The following is a 14956-nucleotide window of genomic DNA, read 5'->3' as shown; positions in this document are numbered from 1 at the left end:
CCAGGTTTGACTGTAAACAACACAAAGCCACTGAAAGCTAAGCTCCTGTGCAGCAGGACGGCTGCCTTTTTGAGGACCAGCTGTTAAGCTCCTCATGCCGGGTCCCTCTAATGCAGAGGTGTTAAACTCAGTTTAGATCAGGGGCCACATTAAGCCCAGTTTGATGTCCAGTGGGTCGGACCAGTTTTTACGATACGATCAAAATGACAAAATTCAGACTAAAAAAAGAAAGACAAAAACCCTCAACAAGACAAAATGATACACAAAATGACAAAAAATGAGAGTAACGACACGAAATAAAACAAAAAAAATCAACAAAAAATTACAAAGCAACAAAAAAATGGATAAACCATAAAAGCAAGACCAAAGAAACACAAAACGACAAAAATGGCACACAAAACAACAAATAAAGCAAACACAAAATGACAAAAATGAGACAAAAAACAAGCGAGACGATTAAGACATACAAAACGACAAAAACGAGAAACGAAACAACAAAAACGAGACGAAAGTCAGACAAAAAAAACAACAAAAACAAGACAAAATATTACAAAAATGAGACACAAAACGACAAAAATGAGACATAACGACAAAAACGAGGCACAAATGACAAAAGCCAAGACGTACAACACAATGTCTTATTTTTTGTTTTTTGTGTCTCATTTTGTGTCAAAACACAGAGACAAAAACATTTGATAAAGTTACAAAGCGACCAAAAACAAGACAAAAAATTACACAAATGGCACAAACGAAACAAAAAATTACAACAAAGAAACAAAACGACAAAAAATGGACAAACTACAAAAACGAGACAAAAAAACACAAAGCGACAAAAACAGCACACAGAACAATGAATAAAGCAAAACACAAAATGACAAAAATGAAAAAACCACAAGCGAGACAAAAAGGAAACACAAAACGACAAAAACGAGAAATGAAGTGACAAGCACATGAGATGAAAGTCAGACAAGAAAAAACAAAAGAACAATGAACAATCTAGTATTTTACTTTCTCATCCAAACAACTTGTCATGGTCTAGAAATGATTTTAAATTTATAGTTTTACTAATTTACAATCTGCAGTTAATGTCTTCTCTGGAATTTTTACACTTTGAGGGCCGGATTGGACCCTCTGGAGGACCGCTTTTGGCCCACGGGCCTCATGGTGGACACCCCTGCTCTAAGGCGTCAGGTCCTCGGATGGCACTGTCCCACTGACGGTCCCCACATCGACAGAAAAGTGTGTTTGAGTCTTACCGAACGCTGTGGGCGACATCTCCTGCATGATGGCTCTGTACTCCAAATGGTGACGACTCTGGTTGCTGGGACCTGGAATCACAAACATCTGGTCACTGGCTGCGTTCAGCGTCTTTACAGAGACACGAAGGTCCCCGTAAGGCGGCTGACTGCGTGTCGATGTGGGGACCGTGAGGCTGCCATGGGTTACCTGGAGCGCAAGGGGAGGGCGGTTTGCTCAGGATGAGGGCGGCCCCAGCAGGGGAAGGAGGTTTGTTGTTGGTCGATGGGGCGGTCGTGAGGTCAGAGTGGGAGGGGTCGGAATCACGTTGCCGTGGCGACCGGGCGCTCCAGTCATCCAGGCCGCTGGAGGCGGCCGCTGTTGCTGAGCTGCAGGTAGCGCTGGCCTTACGGGGCTGAGAGGGACAAGATGTTGATGTTTGTACTTGTAGTTTGAACTGGTTCCGTTGGCCTAACAGCGTTCAGGTTCAACGTTAGCAACTCTGTAATTCTTAACAAGGTGGGGCCCTACCGACAGTTAGCTAGTTAGCATGCATAAATAATTTACATATTTAAATAGTTTGCATATTTAAGCTCACATTTTCTTAACAGCACTATTGAGATCTTTAGCATAGTTATTTATAATATATAGCTAAGTTACTGCAGACAATTAGCATATTTAGTTAGTAAAAAAAAACTAGTTAGCATACTATTATAAACATTAAATTTTATTTATATAGCATAGATTCACAACATGTCATCTCATAGTGCAAATATGTAGGTAATATAATCTGATAGAAAATTATGTAGTTTATATTTTGACAGCATATAAAGATAGTTAATATATATTAAATTTCTGGTGAGCATATTTTGATAGCATATAAAAACAGTTAGCAAATTATAAATACGTAGTTGCCATATTTTGATAGCATATGAAAACAGTTAGCATATTATAAATACGTAGTTGCCATATTTTGATAGCATATGAAAACAGTTAGCATATTATAAATACGTAGTTGCCATATTTTGATAGCATATGAAGAGTTAGCATACTATTATAAACACCGAATTTTATTCATATAGCACAGATTAATACATTTTGACTGTCAAGTTTGTGTAATTAGCATACTCTGATGTCATAAAAAGTAGTTAGCATATTATAAATATGTAGCTAGCATATTTTGATACATATAAAGACAGTTAGCATATTATAAATATGCAGTTAGCACATTGTGACAGCATATAAAGCTAGTTAGCATATTATAAATATTCAATTTTATTTATATAGCACAGATTCACAACATGTCATCTCAGCACAAATCTGTAGTTAATATAGTTTGATTGAAAATTTTTACAGTTAGCATATTCTTATAGCATATAAAGACAGTTAGCATATTATAAACCTGTAGATAGCATATTTTGATTGCCTACGGAAATAGCTACCATATTTTGATAGTATAAACAAATAATTAGCATAAAATAGCATGATATATAGATGCTTAAAATGTTTAGACCGTTAGCATATTTAAATTGTTAGCCTGTTTATAAAGTTAGCAAATAAAATTGGTAAATATAGTGACATTTGAACTGTTGTCTATAAAAAGCATATTTAAATATTTAGCATGCTTAGATAGCCCATACACATAGCACATTTAGGCAGATAGCAAATATAATTAACATGCTTAGATAAGCTATTTTGTTAGCTTATTTAAATATGTGTTTTTAGCCAAAAATGACTGTATTTTGTCTGTTTATAAGCAGAATCTTATAGAAGCCCTCCACCTGTCTGACACCTGTAGTTCAGGTTCCTGCTCAGGTAAACCCTCCCTGCTGCCTGGTCTCACCTGTCGGGCCTGCTTCTCCTGGTCCTGCAGCCACTGCAGGTACGACTCCCGGGCCACCTGCTCCTCGATGGCCTCGTTGGTGGCCTCCCAGTCCGTCGCTCGCTTCTTGTCCTCCAGCATCTGCTGCTCGATCCACGACTCCTCCGACGTCTTGATGGCCGACTTCATCAGAGACTGGTCTGCATACTGGGAGAGGAGAAAACCAGTCAGAGGAGAAAACCAGTCAGAGGAGACCTGCTTCTGTCTACAGTCAGAACGTTTGGTGTTCAGAATGTTGTCTGAAAAATGTTAAAACTTAATAGAATATCAAAATTATTTAGAAAAGTTGCTAAAAGTTCATCTGTTGGATGTCTGAAAAATGATGCTGAAAAGATATTAATAAAATCTGCCAAAGGAAATATTAAAATGTAAACAAAAAAGTCAGGAAAATGGAAATGAAATATATCATTAAAAAGTAAAAAAAAACTTTTTAAAACATACAAAAAATGGTAAAGATATTAACAAAATGTACAAAAAGTGTTAAACATCAAGGAAAGAAGATGCTTGAAAAACGGTTGGAAAAATATTGAGAAAATGCCCAAAATATTTTTTCAAAAATCCAATTTCATGTCTAAAATCTATTGAATAATGCTCACAAAATTAAAAAAATAATATGTAAGAATATTACGGAGTCCCCTAGGGGACATCCTTCATGTTGTATTTTCTCTCCTCTGCTCGTTTTTGTTCAGTGGGACCGCACACGGGGCGGTGCGCTTTTTATACATTCAGAGAAACAGTCGCGGTTTGGTCAGTAGAAATGGTGAACAAAAACGAGCGCTCCTTTTAGTAATGCTAGCCCGTGCAACGTGTGGTAGCTTCATGCTAGTGTGCAAACCGAAGCAGTCCAACTGCTATAAATACAGAAAGGGCTAATGTGACTTGAGATAAGCAGAGTTCACAGGGTTCCCGCAGATCCTTAAAAAGTCTTAAAAGGCATTGAATTTATGAATCTAAAATTAAGGCCTTAATTGGCATTAAAATGTCTTAAATCAAGCTTTCAAACATCTTAAAAATATTGACATGTAATAGGTATGATTTTATGATTGCAATTATTCTCAAATCTCAAAATAAATGGTAACATTTATTCATTTATTTATTTAAATAATTTACCGAATGACTCTCGTGGTAACATCGCACCATCACGATAGCGGAACCAACAAAACAGTGATGTGGTTGCAGCCGGGACTCTAAGAGCAGACGCACGTCGTTCATGTAGCAACTTTGGACCAGATGGGGAAGTGTAAGTTCAACGAAAATTGGCTGTCCAACCGAGAATTTTCTTAACGGCTGAAAGCGGTACCAGGCAACGTGTACGAGGCACGGTGTATTTTGTGCAAGAAGTGTTTCAAACTCGGCACGATGGGAGTCAAGGCAGTGGAGTCACACATGCAGAGCACAAAACACAAAGCCTCAAAATCGAGCTGCCAACAAACACCAGGTATTTCCCGCTTCTGCTCTACTCTCGTCTCCACCGGGCCTCCACCCCCAGCCCCGATATCAACAACCGGCACCACAGCACCGCACTGTGTTCGGCTGTACGCCTACACTGAAAGCAGAGGTACTGTGGTGTCTGAACACTGTGACAAAACACCAGTCATATAAGTCAAATGAGGGAGTTGGAGACTTGTTCCGAGCTATGCTCCCAGACTCTGACATTGCCCGCTCAAGTCATGTTTTATGTTAAAATAAACATTTGGGTAAAATTGGCTCTAACCCTTTGTAATTGATGGTGTTTTTTTAAAATTTGTGTTTATTGTGAAATTGGTCTTAAATTTTATTTCAAATGGCATTAAAAAGTCTTAAAAAGTCTTAAATTTAACTTGCCTTAAGCTGTAGGAACTCTGGTTCAGAACAATAGACGAAGCACTGCGGTATTCATTAAAATAATTATTTACCGTTTGGCGTGTAATGTTCCAGGGTGATGTTCAGCTGGTCTGCCAGGCAAAACAAACTGCTCGGGCCAAAGACGAAGTCCGTGTTTAAAGACGAAGTCCGTGTTTAAAGACGAAGTCCGTGTTTGAAAAACAACTTGTCAACAGTAAAAATGACAAAAGTGTTCCTTAAAAAATAAACACAGAGGAATAAAACACAAACACGAAGGAGAGAAAATACAACACGAAGGATGTCCCCTAGGGGGCGCTGTAGAATATATACATATATATATATAAAACTTAAATGTCTGAAAACTGTGGACATTTTATCAGGACTTACTATTAACGCATTTAAAAAAATGATTTTCAGATGCGGTGCGTTGCCGTGCGGGAAAATCTCATCTAGTGGACACGTGGCTTTGCGGTGTGCTTGTGGTGTGTTTGAAGGGTGTTCATGGAATGTTCTAGGTGTGTTTATGGCATGCTCTGGGTGTGTTACCCCGGGTTTGAAGGCTGGCAGCCCCAGTCCAACTCCGATCGTGGCCTTGTTGGGATTCACCACCGAGTTGTAGTGGATGTTGCGGTGGTAGCTCACTCTGATTGGCTCGTCGTTGTTCTGGTGGATGCCGTGGAACGTGTTGATTGGCTCTGTGGCAGGAAGAGGAGGGGGGGTGAGATCGGTGGGAGGTGATTGGCCGATGGGAGCCGTGTGTTGCCGGGCGGACGGACTCACCTGTGCTGTACTGGTACACCTCCACGGGTCTGTTGTACATCTCGGCCATGGCCTGCATCTCGATGTGGTTGCCGTGGCAGTTGTTTTTCCTCTTCCTGTTGATGTATGTGGTGAAGTCCTCCGTCACGTAGTTGGAAAAGTAGTCGGCGTTCTTCATCTGGGGGTCAAACAACTTTATTAGCGCTGAACAGAAGAAGGACGGGGACGAACAGACAGGTGAGAGAGACTCACCAGGTAGTCCATACAGTGTTTCCGCACCACTTCATGCATGTCCTGATCCCCGTACACCTGGTCGGCTGAAACACACACAGTCAGCTGTTAATCCACCATTTAATTCATTAGTTCACAATAAAACAGACAGTTTTAAACAATAAACAGACAATAAACAGTCTCACTTATGAGTAAAACATTGAAGATAAAACTTTATTAGTCGCCAAAGAAAGTACTGTCAGAAAAAAAACAACAAAATAAATACAGCCTAAAGGAGAAAAATAAGACATAAGTATGATCCATTTCTGAAATAAAATAATAAAACACCAAAAATAGTTTTTAAATGTCAGAAAAGCTAAAAATAAATGGTTGTCTAAAACCTATTAAAATACATTCAATACATCCACAAGACTTGTAAAAACAAATGTAAAAAAGAAAAAAATGGATATATATATATATATATACACATACATATATGTATATATATATATATATATATATATATATATATATATATTTACACATATATATAATGTGTGTGTGTGTGTATATATATACACACACACACACGTAAATATATGTATGTATATATATATATATATATATATATATATACATATATGTATGTGTATATATATATATATATATATATATACACACGTGGACAAAATTGTTGGTACCCCTCAGTTAAAGAAGGAAAAACCCACAATTCTCACTGAAATCACTTGAAACTCACAAAAGTAACAATAAATAAAAATTTATTGAAAATTAAATAATCAAAAACAGCCATTACTTTTGAATTGTTGATTAACATAATTATTTAAAAAAACAAACTAATGAAACAGGCCTGGACAAAATGATGGTACCTCTATAAAAGATTGAAAACTATTTGACCAGAGTGACATGATTAACTCAGGTGTGTCATTTAATTGACATCACAGGTGTTTCCAAACTCATAATCAGTCAGTCTGCCTATTTAAAGGGAGACAAGTAGTCACCCTGCTGTTTGGTGAAAAGGTGTGTACCACACTGAACATGGACAACAGAAAGCGAAGGAGAGAATTGTCCCAGGACATCCGAAAAAAAATGATAGACAAACATCTTAAAGGTAAAGGCTATAAGACCATCTCTAAACAGCTTGAAGTTCCTGTGACAACAGTGGCTCATATTATTCAGAAGTTCAAGACCCACGGGACAGTAGCCAACCTCCCTGGACGTGGCCGCAAGAGGAAAATTGATGACAAATTGAAGAGACGGATCGTTGGAATTGTATCCAAAGAGCCCAGAGCAACCTCCAAAGAAATTAAAGGTGAACTCCAAGGCCAAGGTACATCAGTGTCAGATCGCACCATTCGTCGTTGTTTGAGCCAAAGTGGACTTCATGGGAGACGACCAAGGAGGACACCACTGCTGAAAAAAACTCATAAAAAAGCCAGACTGGAATTTGCAAAAATGCATGTTGACAAGCCACAAAGCTTCTGGGAGAATGTCCTTTGGACAGATGAGACCAAACTGGAGCTTTTTGGTAAGGCACATCAACTCTATGTTCATAGACTCAAAAACCAAGCATACGAAGAAAAGAACACTGTCCCTACGGTGAAACATGGAGGAGGCTCAGTAATGTTTTGGGGCTGCTTTGCTGCATCTGGCACAGGGTGTCTTGAAAGTGTGCAAGGTACGATGAAATCTGAAGACTATCAAGGCATTCTGGAGAGAAATGTGCTGCCTAGTGTCAGAAAGCTTGGTCTCAGTCGCAGGTCATGGGTCTTCCAACAGGACAACGATCCAAAACACACAGCCAAAAACACCCAAGAATGGCTGAGAGAAAAGCGTTGGACTATTCTAAAGTGGCCTTCTATGAGCCCAGATCTGAATCCCATTGAACATATGTGGAAGGAGCTGAAACATGCCATTTGGAGAAGACACCCATCAAACCTGAGACAACTGGAGCTGTTTGCTCATGAGGAGTGGGCCAAAATACCTGTTGACAGCTGCAGAACGCTCATTGACAAATACAGAAATCGTTTAATTGCAGTGATTGCCTCAAAAGGTTGTGCAACAAAATATTAAGTTATGGGTACCATCATTTTTGTCCAGCCCTATTTCATTAGTTTGTTTTTTTTAAATAATTATGTTAATCAACAATTCAAAAGTGATGGCTGATTTTGATTATTTAATTTTCAATAAATTTTTATTTATTGTTACTTTTGTGAGTTTCAAGTGATTTCAGTGAGAATTGTGGGTTTTTCCTTCTTTGACTGAGGGGTACCAACAACTTTGTCCACGTGTGTATGTATATATATATATATATATATATATATATATATATGAGAGAGAGAGAGAAATTAAAGATTTTAGAGAAATTAATACAGTTAATTTTACAAATATTAGAATAACAATGAAAATGCCAGAAAAAATATTTAGACTTAAAAAAGTTGAAATTTACTAAAAAAAAAATGTTGAAAAAATCATGTAGGCATCTTGAATGGAAATAACTAATGGAAAAAACAAAACGGCAAAAAAGTTCATTTCAAATTCATGTTTATGTCTAAAAACTATCAAAATAGTTTGATCCATTACTGAAATAAAATCAGGAAATAACATACCATGTCCAAATGTCAAAAAAGCTAAAAAATTCAAATTCATTCAGAACGGTTAGAAGAGTAAAGCTTAATACTGGTGATTACACTGAGATAATAAAAAATATCACACATGACAATGAAATAATGAAATGTTCCACCTTTAGTTCTCATTTAAGAAGTTCTAACCATAAATATTTGCTTTAAAATGACTCGTTTCTCCAAAAAATGCCCAAAAATATTAACTAGATGTCTGTAAAAAGTAATAATTATCCAAAAATATTACAAATTAAGAAAAAGATGTACAAAAATGCTAATTACATTTCATTTTATTAGGTGTAATTAGCTTTTTGCAATAGACACGGAAAAAAAACAGAAGAAAACAAAGCAACCCCAGAAATAAGGTCACACTCTTCCTGCATGTAAATGAGCTCAGTTCTGGTCTGACTTCCAGCAAGTCACATGACCCGTTACCGCGGCGATTCTCAGAACCGCCGACAACTTCCTGTTTCACATCAGCGGTTGGCGTTCGTGTCGTTGACACACAAACCAGAAACTAACATGAAGAACAGCTGTGAGTCAGAAACACGGAGGGAAACTCTCAACACGCTAAGAACACATACAGGGAAACTCAACACGCTAAGAACACATGGAAAGAAACTCTCAGCACACTAAGAACACATGGAAAGAAACTCTCAGCACGCTAAGAACACATGGAAAGAAACTCTCAGCACGCTAAGAATCCACGGAAACACACTCTCAACACGCTAAGAACACATAGAGGGAAACTCAGCACGCTAAAAACATATTGAAAGAAACTCAACATGCTAAGAACACACAGAGGAGGTTAAGAGGCTAGGAGAGGAGGCTAGGATACTAGGAGAAGATGCTAGGATGCTAGGATACTAGGAGAAGATGCTAGGATGTTAGGATACTAGGAGAGGATGCTAGGAGGCTAGGAGAGGAGGTTAGCAAAGGAGGCCCAGAGGCTAGGCTAGAATGCTAGGAGAGTAGACTAGAAGGGTAGGAGGCTAGGAGGCTAGGAGGCTAGGAGCAGAGGCTAGGAAACAAGAAAGGAGATGTAACAGTGGAGGAAAAACAGTTTAACGTGAGAATAGAGTAAAAAAGATTCAGCTGCTGAGAAATAAACCCGATGAACTTCTACAGAAACACTAATAAACCACAAACACACACAGTAGGTGTGTATCTGTGTGTATTTGCATATATTAGTGTGTATTTGTGTGTATTAGTGTCTGTGTGTCACACAACCACATTTTTCTTGCTGGTTTTTCAGGTGAGTCACAGAGAAACTCTGCCCACAAGATACACAATAAACCAGAGAGGAGAGGAGGAGAGGAGGCTAGGAGAGGAGGCTAGGAGAGGGGGCTAGGAGAGGGGGCTAGGATAGGAGGCTAGGAGAGGAGGCTAGGAGAGGAGGCTAGGAGAGGAGGCTAGGAGAGGGGGCTAAGATAGGAGGCCAGGAGAGGGGGCTAGGAGAGGAGGCTAGGAGAGGGGGCTAGGAGAGGAGGCTAGGAGAGGGGGCTAGGATAGGAGGCTAGGAGAGGAGGCTAGGAGAGGAGGCTAGGAGAGGAGGCTAGGAGAGGAGGCTAGGAGAGGAGGCTAGGAGGAGTTCAGGATAAAAATATGATTCAGCTGCTGAGAAACAAGCAGATAAGCTTCTACAGAAACATTATTGAACCACAAACACAGGAAACCACACGGAGCGCTCTGATTGGTCAGTCTGGACATCATTCTGAGAAAGGGGCGGGACTCCATCCTCTCAATCAGCTGCTGATGCCGATAAAGTTTTTATCTGGAGCTGACAGACAGACTCCACTCAGACCAGCGGCAGCAGCAAAGCACTGTGGGAGGTGGAGTCCAGGGCAGCGGATACAGACCGTTTCCACGGCAACCGAACAGCTTTAAAATAACACCAAATTAATTTCTGAAAAAGCTTCCTGTACAGAACATTATCTGTATTAACTGTAGAGGTTTGTCAGTTCTGAACTCATCCAGAGACTCTGATGTCAGAAACTAGTGTTTCTCAGAAGCAGTAAATCCAGTTAGAGAAGCTTCACAAACTAACGCAGGTTTGAGAAACGCTGTAAAAACCCTGAAAACACCAAACTAACACTCAACAACCCACAAATAGAAGACTAAACATGAACCAAACTAATAAACACCAAACACCTTCTGCGGGGATTTTATTCTATTTCTGTTGATTTCACATCTTCTGACAGCATTTTTGTGTATTTTTAGGGAGATTCCACATGACTTTGTGGCAGTTTGAACAGATACACTACTGTTCAGAGGTTTGGGGTCATTTTTAAATTTTCTTTTTTACATATTTTTACTGTAATTTCACAGCATTTATACTATATTTTTAATATGTTTTACTATATTTTTTAATTAAATTTTACTATATTTCTTACTGTAATTTTTACGATAGTTTTACTGTATTTTTATTATATTTTGATCGCATTTTTACTGTATTTTCACTGCATTTTTACCAATTTCTTTTTACAATGTTTTACTATATTTTGAATATATTTTACTGCATTTTTACTATATTACTGAATTTCTACTTTTTTTACTGTATCGCTACTACATATTTTACTGCATTTTAACAATAATTTACCATATTGTTACGATATTTTTATGCATTTTCACTATATTTTTTACTGTATTTCTACTATATTTTTGACTGTATTTTTAGTGCATTTTTACTATAATTTACTATATTTTTTACTGCATTTTCACTATATTTTTACTATATTTTTATTGTATTTCTACTATATTTTGACTGTATTTTTAGTGCATTTTTACTGCAATTTACCATATTGTTACAATATTTTTTACGCATTTTTACTATATTTTTAATGTATTTTTACTGTATTTTTAGTGCATTTTTACTATAATTTACTATCTTTTTACTGCATTTTAACTGTATATTTTCACGTCATTTTTACTGTATTTTTACTATATTTTCTGTAGCAACTTTAACTCATTTCTGAGCAACTTTAAGCTCTCTTGGAGGTTCTAGAAGACGTTTCACCTTCATACAAGGTGGTTCTTCAGTTCTAACTGACTGACGGGGAGTTCCAGAGTTTACAGTCCCTCCAGGTCACGTGGCTGATGGAACATTAACCACCAGGACTCACCTGTCTGCAGGTGTGATTTTAGTGAAACCAGAAGGTCCAACAACAGTCACGGTGGTGGAGCTGCTGGTTTACACAAAAAAGGATGAGAATCTGCCAGGTCAGGAGACACTCGTTCTTTAAAAGCATCAACTTCCTCGATCAAATCCAACATTTTACATCTTTTTCCGGTCATTTTACATCTTTTGAAGGTCATTTTGCATTGAGTTTTAGTTGTTTTTTTGTGACGTTTTGGTCATTCTACAACCTTTTGTTGCCACTGTGCATCACATTTTGGTCATTTTAGGACTTTATGCAGACATTTTGCATCATGTTTTGGTTATTTTTGTGACGTTTTACAGACGTTTTGTGTCGTGTTTTGTCATTTTGTGGTTGTTCAGTGTCGTGTTTTGGTTGTTTTATGCATTTTGGTGGTGTTTTTAGGTCACATTTTGATAGTTTTATGTGTTTTGCATCATATTTTGGTCATTTTTTAGTCATTTTGTATCGTGTTTTGTAGGTCTGCAGCTATCGATTATTTTAGGTATCGATTATTCTGGCGATTAATCGAGTAATGAGATTCCGCACTAGGCATGCATGTTCCAGCATCAAAAGCGAAAGTGAGCGCGCTGTGAAACAGAAATAACTGTCCTGGACATCCACTCTACTTCCCATTGGCTCATGATTATATTATTATTATTATTATTATTATTATTATATAGTAATAGTTTGGTTGAGAGGAAAAACTGCTTTCTCCTCATTCCATTGATAGATGAACTCGATCTGTTTTTATTTCGAGCCAAACGCCGGAATTCCAGCACGGTGCCTGAACACTTACAGCAAACAAACAGTGAAGGTAAGTGTTCACGACATCCATTTTTCCTGCATGTAAATGAGCCGCATCTGAAAATCACATTCATGATGGGCGGTCACTAGCGGGACACAACATTATCACATGACAGTGCTTGACCTTCAGCAGGTCACTAGAAGTCATGTGACCGAGCTTTCAGCTTGACAGTCCAGCAGATGCATCAGATAAACACAGCAGTTCAGCCGCAAACTTTCTCTTTTATTTCAGAAACACTTCAGGGAAAAGTATTTCTGAAAACATTTGAGGTGAGAAACAAGCTGCTGCAGCTGAATCTGTCCTGGATTTATTCCACCGACAGCTAGTTTAGACGATCGTTTAGACCGTGGACTGGTTGGACACTCCTGTTGTAACTATAGAAAAGCTGATCTGGTTAAAATAGAAGCATCCCGTCAAATTTAAGGACCCAGTTTGTGTAGAATGAAGTCTGGGTCCGCCGTTTCATGACCTGGGTACTAGTATGTAGTTGATTAAACAAAGCCTCCATTCAGAGAATTTTGCCAAAAGGAATTCTCGTAATCAAAATACTCAAATGACTCGAGGAATCGTTTCAGCCCTAGTGTTTTGGTTGTTTCACATTATTCTGTGGTTGTTTCGTATCGTGTTTTGACATTTTGATGCTTTGGTGGTGTTTCTAGGTCACATTTTGATAGTTTTACATGATCTTGTAGTTGTTTTGTGTCATTGTTTGGTTTTTACTAAAGGTTTTTATCTGTAACTCAGTGATCAGGTATTTCCCAGAAAGTTTCTCCATCGTAAACATCTTGACTTGGCAGATTCTCATCCTTTGTTGTGTAAACCAGCAGCTGCACCACCATGACTGTTGTTGGACCTTCTAGTTTCACAACATCCACACCTGGAGACAGGTGAGTCCTGGTGCTGTTCCATCAGTCAAGTGACCTGGAGGGACTGTTAACTCTGGAACTCCCCATAAGTCAGTTAGAACTGAAGAAGAACCTTGTATGAAGGTGAAACGTCTTCTAGAACCTCCAGGTGAAGTGCAGTTGGTTTCTACTGAAGCTCCTGTTACCAGCATGACTGAGAACCTGCAGACGTGTCTCCACCTCACGTTCTGTTCCTGTGATGTAAACCAGAGGAAGCCATGACCCTCTCTCAGCACGTCTCTGGTTGATCAGCAGGTCTGACAGACAGTTCCTGATGTTTGGAGGTTAAAACCACAAACGTGTGACCTACTGGAGACAACACGAGTCTGCTGAGTGAACTCTGCTCTGGTTCTGGTCCAGACTGAAGACATGAACCAGAGGAGCTGAAGAATCCACAAGAAGTCTTCATTCTACAGATTCACAGCTTCAGACTTCCTGTGGCGGCGTAGACATCTAGAGAACCAGATTCTATTCAGAATACTCCCAACTTTAGGCCTGACTTCATCAGTTTCTAGTTTTATGGCAACAAGGGAAATCAAAACACCAGATTCATTCTGAATATTTAGACCAGACTGTATTAAGTCCTGGAACACAGACATCTATTAGACCAAACTTTAGTCAATAGTTTACAAATTTTAAACCAGATTTTGTGTACTTCCTGTGTGGACGTCTACAGAACCAGAGCTCATTGGAAATATTTCAGATTTTAGACTTGATTTTAATCAGTTCTTTTTGACTGGACAGACATCCATAGTACCAGACTTTATTCTGAATATTCAGAATTTCAAACCTGGTTTTCTGTATTTCCTGTGTGGACGCGTTTATGTTTATAGAACCAAAGTTCATTGGAAATATTCCAGATTTCAGACTTCATTCTTCACGTGTCATCTGGTGCTCAGGTGAGCCTTCAGGTGAGTGGATCAGCTGATGTTTTGATCGACTCACTTCGTTTAGACGTCGACATACCGAGGCTGAGTGCTGACAGCGCCACCTACAGGCTGCAAGTCTGAATAAAAAGCCAGCAGGTCTGATGAGTTTTACAAGAATGTGACCCAACGGCGGCGCCACACCTGGCTGCAGGTATTCAGGTACTCGGTAGTACACAGGACAAATACTGAAGTAGTACTCCCAGCTTTAGAAGCGTTTCCAGGAAAGCAAACAAGGTCAATCTCTCCTTTACAACGTCTCTGATAACAGCTGGAGGACGAACATGTGTTTCAAAATTCATAGAAAAATCTGAATTTTGTTGTTTTTGTTGTTGCTGACGGGTTCAAATGTCCTAAAAAAATGTTTAAAAAAAAAACAACGAAATTAAACGTGTCTACCTTAAACACGGTTTTGTGGCACTTTTTTATTGTTTTGTGATGATTCTGAGTGTTGTGTTGATTTCACGTGTATTTGTAGTGATTTTTTGTCTTTGTATGCTGTTTGATTTTGTTTTTGTGCTATTTTTTGTCATGATTTGTGCCTTTGTGTTAATTTTTTGTCTATTTGTGCAATTTTTTGTTTTTGTGTTGATTTTTTTATATTTTTCTGACAGTCTATGCAGATTTTTT

At 38.4% G+C, this 14956-nt stretch overlaps 1 protein-coding gene across 1 annotated transcript in view; it reads right to left on the bottom strand.

Moving 5' to 3' along the window:
• Positions 1–14956, bottom strand: part of otud5a (OTU deubiquitinase 5a) — a 35582-nt gene that overhangs the window by 4009 nt on the left and 16617 nt on the right. Inside the window, exons 3-8 of the mRNA XM_022208776.2 lie at positions 5954–6018; positions 5723–5879; positions 5489–5637; positions 3080–3265; positions 1447–1651; positions 1257–1328 (exon numbers count right to left, since the gene is read on the bottom strand). Coding sequence (XP_022064468.1) covers positions 1257–1328; positions 1447–1651; positions 3080–3265; positions 5489–5637; positions 5723–5879; positions 5954–6018 — 834 coding nt within the window. The remainder of the gene's footprint in view (positions 1–1256; positions 1329–1446; positions 1652–3079; positions 3266–5488; positions 5638–5722; positions 5880–5953; positions 6019–14956) is intronic.

The sequence above is a fragment of the Acanthochromis polyacanthus genome, chromosome 6 (genome assembly GCF_021347895.1).
Source record: "Acanthochromis polyacanthus isolate Apoly-LR-REF ecotype Palm Island chromosome 6, KAUST_Apoly_ChrSc, whole genome shotgun sequence".
In the NCBI taxonomy this organism is placed as follows: Eukaryota; Metazoa; Chordata; class Actinopteri; family Pomacentridae; genus Acanthochromis; species Acanthochromis polyacanthus.
Note: the sequence above shows the minus strand (reverse complement) of the source record. Positions and strands in the feature narration are given on the sequence as shown.